This window comes from Pyxicephalus adspersus, chromosome 5, assembly GCF_032062135.1.
Source record: "Pyxicephalus adspersus chromosome 5, UCB_Pads_2.0, whole genome shotgun sequence".
NCBI classification, from domain to species: Eukaryota; Metazoa; Chordata; class Amphibia; order Anura; family Pyxicephalidae; genus Pyxicephalus; species Pyxicephalus adspersus.
Genome location: NC_092862.1, coordinates 40152434 through 40167790, shown reverse-complemented (window position 1 = coordinate 40167790; position 15357 = coordinate 40152434). Strand labels below are relative to the sequence as shown.

Here is a 15357-nt window from a genome sequence, read left to right as displayed (position 1 = left end):
AATGCCCCCATCATACCCTCCTCACCCCTCTCCTGCACATAATGCCCCCATCATACCCTCCTCACCCCTCTCCTGCACATAATGCCCCCATCATATCCTTTTTGCTCCTCTCCTGCACATAATGACCCCATCATACATTCTCACCCCTCTCCTGCACAAAATGCCTCCATCATACCCTTCTCTCTCCTCTCCTGCATATACTGCCCCAATCATACACTCCTCTCCTGCACATAATGCCCCCATGGATTGGCACACTTCTACTAGCAGACATGATGAAAACCCTTCCCTGCACACAACATAGACCATAAAATATTGATCAGACATAATATATATTACAGGTATATAATTATTTTCCACAATTAAACCTTCATGCTTATCTCAGAATACCCCTGCACAATATTTACCATTTATTAAAAAACTTGGAGAATGCGGGCATCGATCCCGCTACCTCTCGCATGCTAAGCGAGCGCTCTACCATTTGAGCTAATTCCCCACTCTGAGTGCTGTGGTCTCACATTCCCCCTTGTACTCTCACATTCCTCGGTGTATTCTTTTAGCGATATTATCCGTATGAAGATAGTTTTTTGTGTATATAATCGCAGTTTTGATCACACCCCATAAAATTATTGTTACATATATATCCATACACAGGACATTGCCGGGGAGCGGGGCACGGTGCTGTATGCAGAGGGGTGACTGACTGCATATTCATTCATTCATAAACACCCCTCTCATTCACCAATCCCACACACTGGGCGGCGGAGGGGCTGACCGTCAATTAGTGACGGAAGTGACGCGGACCGGTCGGGGGAGTTGAACGTGCTGACATCAGGACTGCGTGGGCTCCTCCGGTCCTGGGCGGCGGAGAAGATGGCGATGCCAGGTTGGTAAGGGGCGGGCGGGGTGAACGGAGCAGACAGTGCCGGTCATATCCTATTATTATATTATGTCCTCCCCGAGCTTCCATCCATCCGCTATATCAGCCTCTGATACCCCACCGGCTGCCGCCCTCCTGCCCCGGGCTGTCAGTGGCCCTACCGCCAGCACATTGGCCTTTATAGGTTCATTTCAGCCTATGAAAATTCATGTCATTGAAATGTCAGCCCTGAAGTGCAGCAAGCTGCTGTTTGATTGGTTGCTGACATTAGGCTTATGATATAGAACACATTGAGGCCATGATTTGGGGCAGAGTGACATTGAGTGACAATGCCCAGAGATTCCCCATTATGTCTGATATTTGCAGCTGATTAGTATCTGGGATATCATACAGACCCCATCCCCATACATATCACATCCTGACCTGCCAGAAAATGAGCCTTCTTCAGTCATTGCAGCCATTGATGATTATTAGAAACCCTTAGCATTAGTGGAACTCAAAATGAGAATGTTTGCCCTGTTATATGTGCAATGAAGGTTTAAACTCAACCCTGTAAAATGCTGGCGCCACTATGCTAAGTGAAGGTGTATATGGCCTCATAGCTGTGTATCTGCCGGCTTTGAATTCCAGTCTGGGGTGATTTCAGTACTCTGCTTTCTGTTTTCCTTGCTGGAGGCCCTAACATGAGAAAGTAAAGCCCTGCGTCCACCAAGATGGCTGCCAGGCACAGTAAAATGACGGGGAAATCAGCTACAGGGAGACAGCACTGGTTACTAAGCCTTTGCCTTCTACTTTCCTTTGTTTGGAAACCACCTTCAGCTTTCGGTTCCTCTCGACAAAATAAAGAGGAACTAAACTCAAAAATGGCCAAAAAGTTCACTTACCTTCATTCCTGCAGAGGAGTCAATCGGTCCGGAGGCATCTTCCATCGGGTCCCGTGTCGTCCCAGTATCCGTCTTTGGGTCGGTGCTCCAGGCGCCGCCAACTTCTCCTCTTCTTCTGGGTTCTTCTTACTATGTCACCTGACACAGGCGCAAGATCGGGTGACGTAGTTGGGGAAAAAAACTTGCCTATCTCACTGCGCATGCGTGAGATTGGCTTTTTCTCCCTCTTTTTGACGAAAGGGCTCCTTTTTTGAGCATTCGCAGAGGGAGCCTCCCGGGATGCGCAACATAGGTTACTTCCGGAGGCGCTCTTATATATTCGCGATCGAGACTCAGGGGGCGGTACTGCACGTCAGATGATTCTTGCCCAATAATCGCCTCAGGGCTAATATTGGACAAGAATCTGGGGTGTGTACAGCGCTCGACGTTCATAAATTATTATTATTATCATTAAGCAGGATTTATATAGTGCCAACATATTACGCAGCGCTGTACATTAACCCCCCTAGTGTTACTCTGGGTGGATTTTACATGGTAAAAGCGGTAATCCTGAGTCACACTCGAGGTCGCTAAAAACATTAAAAAAAAACACCTTGTTCTGTTGGCGTCCCCTGCTGTTCTGCAGGTCCTCGGGACACGTCTTCTTCCTCCAATCTTCAGCCGGCGACTGCAGAGATGATCTCTGGGGTTGGGGTTTCCTGGTGACCTTGGTGTGGGTGGGATTGGATTCAGAACAAAATAGCTGTATTAAGTCCAATACAAGGAAATCTTCATATAATATATATATATATATATATATATATATATATATATATACACATGCTACAGTACAGTTATAATACAGGTTTCACAATTTTTTTTTAACAGATTTTTGTTTTTTTATTTAAAGTTTATTATTAAACTTAATAAATATTGGACATGTTTTGTGAGTTATGCCTAAGAATTATAGAATTATATATGTAAAATAAATTTCTATGCAAAAAATTGTAACGCTTTTTGTGTGAAAATACGGACAGAATTAGAACGCTAGGAAGGTTGAATAGGGATTGCAAATGACAACGAATACAGACAGTGAGACAGGAGCAGGGGACCCTGCCCCGAAGAGCTAACAATCTAGAAGATCTAGTTAAAGGGGAGAGAGTGCAGTGGGGTGCCGCTCCCTTGTTTTCCCCTTTTCAAAGAGTGCAGTATGTTTAGAGTTCGTTCAGATTTTTGTTGTTGGAAAGGATTGTGAAAGATGCTTTCCAATGACAATTCATGCATGTGTGTATTATTATTATTATGATTATTAATAAACAGGATTTATATAGCGCCAACCTATTATGCAGCTCTGTACATTAAATAGTAGTTGCAAATGACAGACAAATACAGACAGTGTCACAGGAGGAGGAGAGGGTCCTGACCCAAAGAGCTTATAATCTAGGAGCACCTGTGTGCAAAGGCTGGAGATTCGTGTCACTTGACATTTGCAAGTAGGTGATTTCTTCATTTGACTTGGTGTGATTGGCTATAATGGCCGATTCCTCTCACATGCAATTATTTCACCAAAATGCACAGGTGTGAAAAGGACGTAAGCGTGTGCAGCTTATATGTCTTATACCGAGTTTCTAACACGCCTGCATTTCCTGTTGTATGGGTAGAATATCTGCTGTACTTTGTTCTCCTGTTTTATGAAGTTCTCTCTCTCATCTATACTGTGCTAACAATTAACCCTTTGTGTTTCCTGGAAGTGAGTTTTTTTTTCATTGTGTGCATTGGACTATATATATTTTATAACAAGCAGAAAGTTTGAAGTTCAAGTGATACCCTTTACTGGCTAACAAGAGATATTAAAATTGCAAGCTAGCAGAGTTTGCTAGGTCCTTTTTTTAGTCCTCCATGTAAAGTCTGGATAGGGGGATCCTGGAAAATCCTTAATGATTGCCTTTTTAGTAAGTTAGCCAATAAATGGATTTACAAACTTTCTGCATTAATCAATGGGGTATGCACTTACAAGTGTTGGGTAAAGGAAGCCTATGCTGAAATAAAAATGTTGGTTTTCTTCATAAAAATGCTTGTTACCTAGCTGACTTAATTTGGAACGCTCTGTGTACTTCTAGATCAGCAAAGCCATTGACTCTGCATGACAGCCAAAAAAAAAAAAGATTTGAGAATTGTAGTTGAATGGGTAAAATAAGGAAAATCCTCCAGGTGTAAAAGATTTTAGAATTGAGCCCTTTGTGTACAATTTTCAGTCATACTTTAATATGTGGTATCTTTTGGGACTCTGCAAAGGGAGGTTATTGGTAAACATGTGCAAAGTTTTCATCTGTGTTTATGGGGGGACATTTACTCACTAAATCTGTGAAGAATCTTTTCGTCCAGCTATTTTAGTCTTAGGTCCTCTTAGAACTTCTCCTCCCCCCTACTATACACAAAACAGGTATTGGGTTGACATTCTCTTCAGGATTTTCTCCAGGATTTTTTTCAGGCTGGGTTGGAAGAAGCTGAAGGCGGGTGGCACCCCCTGTATTATAACCCAAGCCTTCAGCAACCACCCAAAAACAGCCAGGTGTTTGCTATAAAAGGGTCTGGGGAGAACACTGCTCTTTATTCAGGACAGCACATTCACTAGGGCAAAATGTTTTTGGCATTGGCACATGGTAAGCTGTGACCAAATCAATTTATGCCATAATGGTGATCCATTGCAGTGCTGACAATAATGCAGATTTTACAAGTACCTAGTAGGCTGGACTTGCATCTTCATTTTTGATTTCCCGTTCATCAAAACTTTCATTTGTAGGTACTATATACATATTAATTTACTTTGAATGGCATCCTAATGCACATTTACACTAAAAACAAACAAGTATGTCTTATGGGGTGCATTGGAAAGCCATTTTCAAAATAAATGGAATCCCATGAAAATGTATGTGTTGTTCAGTCTTTGCTCAGGTCCATGGATGGCTAACAAACACCCTTGTGCTGTAGATTTTTAAAGTGCTGGGACTGCAATCGTTAAACATATTAAAATTCAACTGATGAGCTAGTGAAGCAAAACAATATTTTTATATTGGAGACTGCCAATATGATTTAACTTTTTTTTTGTTTTCAGTCACAGTTCCTCGCAATTTCCAATTACTGGATGAACTTGAAGAAGGGCAGAAAGGTGTTGGAGATGGTACAGTCAGCTGGGGCCTTGAAAATGATGAAGACATGACTCTGGCTAGATGGACAGGAATGATCATTGGACCCCCAAGAGTGAGATGCCAGTTTATTTTTTTTTTTCTTCTGATATAACACTTTAGATGGTGTGAAAAAGATTAGAACTTATTTTCAGGTCTTTGCTGCTATGTTTTGTTCAGATTTCTTTGTTTAGTGTTACTAGAATGAGAAAATGGTGGGAAATCTGGTTAACACTGTAAATGCTGTCATCTACACACCATATGGATAAATGACCAATAGCATCTAGATCAGTGGTTGCCAACCAGTGGTCTGCAAGAAAATTTTGGTGGCCCACGGCTCTGTCTGGTGTGCCCCCGGCGGGTTGTGTCTCTGGACACAGGCTCAGATCTGCAGTGGGAAAGTGGGTGGGTTTTGGCATCATGACTTCACTCTGGGGGGAAGTCTGTGTGACAACCGGCTCCGGGGGCAAGCGAGGTCTGGAGCTGGTAATTTTTAGTTGTCCGTGGGTTCGAAAAGGTTGGTGACCACTGATCTAGATGGTCTTGACTAGGTAGACATGTAGAAATATCCACCAGCACATAAAATTTACCAGGATTGTACTGAAATATCTGCAACAAGGGAGTGCTAGTGGAAAACTCTACATTTCTATTCAGTGCTGGGCACAGGTAGCAGTAAAACTTCTAGTTCTAACTACATAATGCCACCCCCCAACAAAGAAAAGACTTAAAGCAATACTACAACTATATATGTATTGATTCAATCCTTGTGATATGATTCCAGAAGTCTGAGAATATACAGAGAGATTTTTTCCGGTGGTTTACTGGCGTTTTCTGCAACAATCTGCCAGCTTGCCAGTCAGCTGCAACTGCCACCCAAGCTTTGTGATTAACATCATATGCCCCTAGCTGCCCCTGTGGCTCCCCCACAGGGCCAGATTCTGCTTATAGTACCTGGCATACAGACATGCTTGTTAAATGATTAATCACAGCACTCTATAGCCACCCAGGAACAGTCAGTATGATGAACAGGCAGGCAGATAAAGATTTCCTACACTTCAGTTATATATAGAGAAAAACTTTCTGTTAAGTTCACTTCTCAACTCCATGGCTGCAAGAGATGGCAGGCTATCAGCAGTCTGGGTACTTGGGAATGTTTTAGGGTCCATTTACACTGGTGTGCTGCTATTCATTTATCAATACATTCCACTATGCATTGCAAAAAATGCAGTACATCTGTTGAATCCTCCAAGTTGGATGAATATTGAGAGGACAAGAGGAATATATTTCTGGCTCTGTGTTACATTCAAAGGTAAAACGTTGTGTAGAGCCATCTCTAAGGGAAACTTTAGGCATCACAAATAATTATATTATCTTGTATGCAACTTATTTTTATGTTTGAATCGAGTGGAGAAGGGTTAGATTGTCAGTCAGATTTTAATCTGTTTTTTACACGTATTCACATGAAGTAGGTACAGTAAAGTATCATGGTCAATGGGTCTTAATAAAATAGCATAATCACTTACTAAAAACAAAATATAAAATTGATGCAAGAGGCACTTCAGATGAATATGGTTATAACAAGAATTGCTTTTCTGAAAGGTCCTATCACAAACTGCATGCAATGTTCCACTTATGAGAGGTTTATGTTCTGGCCCCTTACTAATAAAAAAGATACTTTGCATTCAGGTGATTGAGATTCCTAGTTTTCCCACTAGATGGCATAGTTCCTTCATATTGTTGTCACCATACAGATTTCTACAGAACACATAGAGGTTTCAGTTTTTTATATGCTTTAAAGGTTTTTCATACCCGGGATTCCCATTCCTGGGTTCAGTGTAACCAGACAAAGAGAAATTACGACAAAGAGGCTAAAAAGCAGTTGTGTAGCTACTCTGTAGTCAACAAACACTGCACGTGTATAATGCATAATAATATAATATATAATAATAAATTCTATTGGCAAGAAGAGGGGGAACAAAGCTGTGAAGAGAGCCCAGCCAGTTAAAATAAAATAACCAGCTGTCCTCTAACCATTAAGCTATTTGCATCACTAAGAAAACTGGTGGGAACTTCATGGGTCTGTGTCTGGAACACTCCGTGGTCTTATTTATATGACTTGGATGAGCCGCTGTTCGTGTATTTTTAAACAGGCTGTCAAAAAAAAAAAAAAGCATAATGTGCTTCCTGGGTTCTCCCGGCCTTCTAGAAGTTATTTTTATTTTTGTTGAATCTGCTCTTTACCTATCCTATTACAAGTTAGTTCTTGGTAGGGAACTCTCCCCAGAAAGAGCACAGATCTGACCGGTACTAACACTCCAGACATCAAAAAAAAAAAAAGTATTGGAACTAAAATTCTACTTTATGAATATTTCTTTTGTAGCTGTCTGTTTCTCGTAATTCAAATTAAAGGTAAAATGTATTTCTTTTTATTGGAAGATTTTTTTTTCCCCTTTTTCATTTTCAGACAAATTATGAAAATAGAATTTACAGCTTGAAAATAGAATGTGGACCTAAATATCCAGAAGCCCCTCCTTCAGTTAGATTTGTAACAAAAATAAACATGAATGGAGTAAATAATTCCAATGGCATGGTAAGTAAGACACATTACAATATTATTCTAATATATATTTAAAAGCCTGCAAACAATACCTCCATCTACCAGCTCCTACTATGTCCTGTAGTAATGTAGGAGCTAAAGAACAGTGTGGTTGTGGAATGATTCACCAGATAGTGTGTTGAATGTAAATATTCTGCTTGTGGACAGGCAGGTATTTTGCAAGATTTTTTGAAAGGTGTCTCTTTAATAACACTAAACTTTAGGATGCTAGGTGTTTGCTTTGCAAATATTGAGCTTTGTCAAGATGCAGATTTAGGTGGATGATTCATAAATTTATGAAAATTAATTTTAAGGTTGTGTATATATAATTTTTTTAAGGTCAGTTCATAGTCTCATGCAATGCTTGGATCTCCCTTTTTTAAAACTGATGCAAGATAGTGAATATCCTTCTCCTAAAAGGTGCAGCAACTCTTAGCACCTGGACTTAGAGGAAGGCCAGTCAACAAATCAAATTTTCTTTCTACAGTGACCTGAAATCTGAAGATTTGCTATGAGTTGCTGCACTGTTGGTGAAGTTAGTCCTTTAAAACAAATAAGTTTGTCCTAATAATAAGCCTGTATCTGTTTAAAACATGTGATTGCATAAATTCCTAATTCTGAAGACAGCAACATAGGTAACACTGGTTTGTGTTGCTCATCGTCCCTGGTTGATTTAGTGTATTTGTTACCAGGACTTAGAAATTCTGTAAAACTGAATGCACCACAGTGTCAGGAAAATATACCAAAAAACAAATATACCGGTACTTTTTTCTTGAGCCTTGTATGCACAGGCTTAGGCTTATATATGACAATATGTACAGGAAACTTTAGCAAACGATGTGTAAACCTTGCAGCCAGCTTCAATCATCTTTGTTGAAGAATTTAAAAATTGAAATGCTTTTCCTTTTGCTATCTCACTTTGAAATTTGATTAAAGCCTGCTTACAAAGCGATATCTAGATTTGGCATATATATATATATATATATATATATATATATATATATATATCTCATCAAACATTGGTGCCATTGGTTGCTTTGAAAGCTTGCTATAGGCTGTAAAGAGGGGAGGCACAGCAAAACATTGTTTGCAAATAAGCTTGGGTTGCATGTAGTAAATAAGCTAATGCATTTTCAAACATTCATCGGTTTATTTCTGAATGTTATGCTGCTTTCTTCTATTTTTAAGTGCCGTAACAATGCGCTTTTGTTTTTTTAGATGGATTCACGATGCATACCTGTTTTAGCCAAGTGGCAAAGTTCATATAGCATTAAAATTGTTCTCCAAGAACTTAGACGCATGATGATGTCCAAAGAAAATATGAAGCTTCCACAGCCTCCGGAAGGACAAACTTACAACAATTAATTGATCTGGGAATGTTTCAATACATCCTCCTAGCCCCTTCCACGAATTTTAGAAAGGCCTGCAATGTCTGAAATTGCATGCCTCTGCCTCTCCAGCTCTGAGAGGGGAACCCCTTTCAGCCCCGACAAACCTAAACTGGGCACAATTTGCACATGAATTCTCATTGTTGGCTTGGACTCCCAGTTTTGACTCCCATTGGTCATGGACATATTATGCAACAGATATGTTGCAGTCCAACCTCCATACACCTGCACAGGAACATATAGGTGTATGGAGGTTGCAATGAAGTGATTTTGCTTCTTTTCTTGTTGTAATATTGCTTGATTGTTGGGATTCACTCCTTCTGGGCATTTTATTTTCTTAAAAGAGTAGCAGTTCATGTTTTCAAATGTATTCTTTTTCTGTTTTTACGTGTGTTACATTGTCATAAATAAACCTAGGCCTATAGCAATTGACTCCTAAATGATATTTGAATGTACTATAGAAAAAAAAATACTTATTTGGCTTCCAGATCTTAAAGCCCTGGAGGTTATCAGAAATTATGATTCAGATAGAGGTGTTCCAAGTTACCAAGCAGGAATGGACAACTGAATACAGAGTGTAATCCTATGCTGTAAACTGTAGCATTCAATCATATATCAATTTATAAAAAGTTAAAATCTATGAAAGCTTTTAATAAAGTTGAGGCCAACTGCCACTTTTCTTTGCTTCCCCATCCCATATATACTCCACACTACTGACCTCCTATTAGCTGGTGACCTCCTTCACTGGCTATAGCCTCTGCTGCCTCCAGCAATTTTTGCTGTCCTCTTCACTGAGATGTTGTACTGCTCATGCTTGGCTTTTCTCTATAGGACCTAATGAGGAAGCCTTTAAAGTAATGTGCTCTTTATTTATTGGCCTTTGTTAACCTTTAAGTTGATCATATATGGGTTTGTCTGTATCCCCATATTTTATTTCTTGGCAGTTGTTTGTCCTATTCTGCATGAGTTTTGGAAAAAAATGGTGATGGCCAAATCTGACTGGTACAGGTGTTTACCACCTGGCAATATGTTTTAATGAAGGGTAAATTTCCTGATATGTCCCTCATGCTGCATCATCCATCTTAGCCATTCAAAATACAACACAAAATCTGGTATTTTCTTAGATATAGACAGTCCCTCAACAGGCTTCTTTTCGGCAAAGTGGGTCTAAAAATGACCTGTCTTGGCCATTGTTTGGTTCCGTATATGCAGCTTTAGTACGACTAAATTAATGCCTGTTAAATAGATTGTTGCTGTGGCACAATTCACAGCACTCTTTGCACCATGGTTTATAAGCTCAGTGTGTGTCTTCTACAACTGAGCTCTCCCTCATAAAGCAATGTGACTTTTTATGTCAACTAAAACCAGCTTTTACTGTATTTTACACCCTGGCCAGCATGTCTATTTAAACAAACACAGGGATTATATTATGGTACCATTTACTTTGGGTAAATGTTATAGTAAATAGGAATTAATGGAAATTTTTTACCAACATTTTCGTTTTCCAGTATTGTATGTACGTGGCCAAGCCTTAATTTTAAACTGGTTGGATATTCTCATGACACAAGCTTTATTTTTAAATATCACATGTGATAACCCATAATGACTAATCAGTGTAATACATCTGGTGCCTCAGTGTTCATATAGCTAAATATCAAACAATTATTCACAAAAACTTTTTTTCCCCCTAAACATACATTTTTTAATTGACGAAGCATACATTTTCTTGCTTTGTGCACACACCCCATGTAGCAGCAAATCTTTTAGGAACGGTCTATTGACTGCAAAAATCCAAACATGATCAGCCAGTTATTTCTTATCTGACTAACTAATGGGTGTTTTGCACAGATTGTAAAATTTAGGTGACTGAAGATTATTCCCAATGCAGCTAAAATCTAATATATACTGTGATAATATTTGTAAGCAACTTGAATAACACAGTGGTATTGTATTGGCTGATTTATCATTATGGGTTTTTATATCCTTGTTTTGTGTGTATTAGTGTGCAGGGAGCATGAACTGCATCTCAACCTTTTCACCTTTAATGAAAAAAAAATACTACAAAAACATTTTTTTCTGCAATTATTCAAGGGACCTTTTTTGGTATCCCCATTCTTAAGTCATTGGCAAAAACATGATTTCTCTCAACTGCACCAAGATTTCATAAATTACCAGCATGAGGTTTTGCCTAAAAGGCTTTGTGTCTTAGTTAAAGATTTGAAATCCAAGTGATGTATATTCACCCTGCTTGGACAAGGAAATCACATTGTTGACGTAGATGATGCTTTGAATACAGAAGCTCTTTATTTGTTTAAGTGTCATAGAAGCAGGTTAGGAGAGATAGTTGTGTCCAGGTTTGGTCTTGCTCACAGTATTTTTGACGAAGGGCAGAAGGTGGTTCTGTAAAGTAGCTCCTGTTTGTTAATATGTCCCAGTCACAGAGTTGGACCAGTGTTTCAAAATGCAGTCAGTCAGTTTCCTAGGAGCAGGTAGCATTGTTTTTGCTAGAGGCACTTTGGTTGCAGAGATCTCTCTGCAATAATGCTCAGGTCCTCGGTAAACGGAGGGTAAAATGACATAAAAAAGGTCCTGTGACAGGTTTACTTTCATGTAACAAACAGAAACATTTGTTTACAGCCTTTGTTCTAGTCAACTACATTCAAGTTGTAGTGCCACAGACATATATGAAGAGGATATAGATAATGTGAATCTGAGGTCGCAGCTAGTCTGAAAGTGTAAATAAAATGTTAAAAGCATGTGGTGAGTTTGTTTTTGTTTGTTAAATTAGTCAAAATATGAAATCCTAAAATGAAAAATATGTAGGCTGCACTCTTTGAAAATGCTAGTAGCCTGGGTGATATAAACTGTGCACCTGAGGGTACCAAAAGCTGCAATATTTTCCCTGATAAGGAACACACATTCAGCTTTACTAGCTGTATGCTTACTTAGAAGTTACAAAACTTTTTTTTTTAACATTCCTTTAGCATCTGGTATTAGTAGATCTATGCCACCAAGAGTTGGAGGTAGCTACACAATTTCTGAAACTATTACTATTCTACTAGCTATTACTAACATTCATGATTTCAGGGAAAGCGTTTAAAGAACAAGCCACCCTAATGAGAAAGGTCTCAACAACTTATCTGGGCCTTCCTATTTTACACTTTAGCTCTGGGTGCAGATGGCAGCAGTTGTTGGGCAATGCAGTGCACAGAATTCGGCATAAAATACTAATTATTTGCATGTACTGTGATTGTAACCACACACCTCATCTGGCTTGTATAGTCTTTGTAGTAATGCATTCTAGGAAAGTGTGTATATGGAGACATTCACTAAAGTAAATTACTACTAAACACCCAGGCTGAGAATTTCTCATCCCAACACCAACGATGGAATATTTTCTTCAAATACCACCAATAATGAGACATTTTCCATTTCACTGCATTGGGTATTCTCCTCCCACTGACCAATAATTCTAGGGCATTTTTTGCTTTTAGCCTGCTACTATCTATAATTGCTGGGTCATGAATGACTGTCATTGACCACCAACACTAAATAGTTGTTAACTCATGATAACCACTAATGTTGAAAAACTCTCTTTCTACTACCCTGCAATGCTGGGCAAAATTTTAGCCCCACTAGTGCTAAGCATTATTTTTACTACTGGCACTAGGACATTTCCTCAGTCAAACCACCTATGCCAGGACATGACTAATAAAGATCACCTTTGGGGAAAAAATGCTTTAATTTTGGCTTAGTGAAATGAACCCAAAAGTCTGTGTAAGATGAGATCACGGAAAAGCCACTTCACTGGTGATCTGGTGGAATAGGCAAATACCATCATTAGAATATTTGTTCCTTACCTACCTGTGAACAAGTGAAAAAGAAAGCTGGATACCCTGTGCAACTGAAAAGAGTTACAATGGAGTTCCTGTTTTTATCGTGTGAGTATATTTCTGAAACAAAATCTCCACCAGCTTTGTATGTTATTGGTGAAATAAGGAAGTAATGTACTTCCTTACTAGGTTCTATTTGTAAAAAAAAAACTATACAGGGAACAGAATATCTGTGGTTACAAATAGTTGACAAACCTGCAAGAAAGACAATATAAACAATGACACAGGAAAGGAAGAACCCTGACTGAAATAACTTACAATCTAAGCTAATTAGTTATAGGTCAATAGATGGGTAGGTAAGTTTGAAAAGTTGGGTTTTAAGGGCTCTTTTATTGGGTGGAAAGTAGGAGTTAGTCTAATAGATTGGAGAATAAAGTTCCAAAGAATAATGAAAGCTCTAGATAAGTCCTGGAGCTGTACATTGGAAGAGGTTATCAGTGAGGAAGCCATTGGAGGAGTGGAGAGGGGTTAGGGGTGAATTAGTGTATTGGGTCAAAAATTTAGGTTGGACTGATTTAAAAGCAAAGCACCATAGCTTGAATTTTTAGATGGAATAGGAGCCAGTTTTGTATTTTGCAAACAGGCGGTTGTTAAAATCCAAACACATTTGTGCCACATAGCCACTGGTGAAAGTAGGACAATATCTTCCCTCGTTGTAGACTCATAAAGCAGGGCTTCTCAAAATGTTTAAGCTAAGAACCTAAAAATGTAACAAACTTGGACCCAACATTGGCTATCGTACCCTTTTTCCCCTTGTCTCCAAGCACATTAGTTCCCATACTTGTCTGTGCTGTGTTTTACATCTCTGCTACTGATCCCAAGGCTGCGTACCCACCTACAATAATTGTCACTCGAAAGGATCTTTCACGATCCTTTCCAACAACAAAAGACTGAACAAGCCATGTACATAGAACGGCATTCTGCTCTATGGAGAGGGAGAATGAAGGAGCGGCACCATGTTGCGCTCTTTCCCCTTCACTTTCATTACAATAGTTTGCTGTTCATAGATCCGCCCTGACGATGGGCGCTGTACACACACCAGATTCTCATCTGATTTTCGAGTGAAAATCATCTGTGTATGTAGCCTTAGAGAAACTGAGAAGATTGTGCTTGGATTGTAAAAGAGTTAGGAGGCAACACTGAACATTACAAAAAGTCCAATGAAGTAGTGAAGGTTGGGTATGTCCACACTTCACTGACAGAGGAAAGAAGCTTTAAGAGGAAAGCTAACCAAATCCTCTATAGTCTAGTCACTGTATACACAGCACACTTGTGCCACAATGAAAGAAGAAAGAAGGAAGGAAGAAAGTCCCTGACGGAAAAGCTCCTGCTCCCCTACTTAATGCCTCTTTAGTGTACCAAGGCCACACAGTGCCTATGACCCATAACCGGGTGGTCTGCAACCCCTACTTCTAGAGAAGCACTGCTGTAAAGTATTGTGTTGTATGTTTCTACAGACTAATATACCATTTAAACAACTGGGTTAATACATTATTGCATTAGGAATGTGGTGTCTTCTTGCTGCATGCTTTCAAGAAGCCAAGAGGTTAAACCGGTGTGCACTGAACAAAAATGTGCCATTTCAGCCTGTGTTTGATGACCAGGTATTGGTGGTTATGGGTAGCCTGCTGGTGGCAGTGTGGTTCAGCCACAGCTTCATGTTTTGCTTTGACAGTGGGCAGTGACAACATTTTGAGGAATTTAAGGAATTTAAATAATGTTTAACATTGCTCATGACATTTCCTAATGCTCTAAAACAAATAGTAGTGCAATGCAAAAGATGGCTGCCCCATAAAGTTTTGGGAGTAATGTTTAGCTGAAATTACAGATTTGCATTGGACTTCAGGGTATATCTAAACCCAAACACTTGAACCAAACACATGCATGCTTGACTCTGTGTGCTGCTGGATTCAAATACAGAAGTGATGTGTCAGAAGGTGGTTCACATACTGTCCTCTGTCATGCTTTCCACACTCCACTGTAACACAAACTGCCCTTGTCATACCTTTTTACAGTTCTCTCCTGCACATACTGCTTTCTCTCATTCCTTCTGCAATTCTCTCCTACACATACTGCCCTGCACATACTGCTTTCATTCATACCTTCTGCACTTCTCTCCTGCACATACTGCTTTCATTCATACCTTCTGCACTTCTCACATACTGCCTTCACTCATACCTTCTGCACTTCTCTCCTGCACATACTGCTTTTAGGTATACCTTCCATACTTCTTCCCTGTACACAATGTCCATTGTCATACCTGTTGCCTCTTACCTACTACAATCGTCATTTGCACATGTTTTCCTATGTCATACCACCCACACTACTCTCCTGCAGATATTGACCCCCATCATATCCTCCTATGTTCTCTCCTGTACATTTTCCCTACTATTATATGCTTCATTCTCCTTTCCTTCATATACTGCCTGGTGTTATATGGTCTGTATGTCTTTCCTGTACATTCTTTTATAGTGACCAGACAGATGAGATCACTGTTTATATGTTAATTGTGCTTTGTTTACAGGGTCAGTGTGAAAACATTACATTCATGTTTG

General features: G+C 39.4%; 1 protein-coding gene and 1 non-coding gene across 2 annotated transcripts; one reads left to right on the top strand and one right to left on the bottom strand.

Moving 5' to 3' along the window:
- Positions 1-420: 420 nt before the first annotated feature.
- TRNAA-AGC (transfer RNA alanine (anticodon AGC)) lies at positions 421-493 on the bottom strand. The gene has a single exon. It is a non-coding gene; the product is annotated as a tRNA-Ala (tRNA).
- A 271-nt stretch (positions 494-764) lies between these two features.
- Positions 765-9333, top strand: UBE2V2 (ubiquitin conjugating enzyme E2 V2). Its single transcript, XM_072411234.1, has 4 exons — positions 765-883; positions 4856-5001; positions 7390-7515; positions 8740-9333. The coding sequence occupies exons 1-4, from the start codon at positions 871-873 to the stop codon at positions 8884-8886; spliced, it is 432 nt and encodes a 143-aa protein (XP_072267335.1). The 5' UTR covers positions 765-870; the 3' UTR covers positions 8887-9333.
- Positions 9334-15357: the final 6024 nt, after the last annotated feature.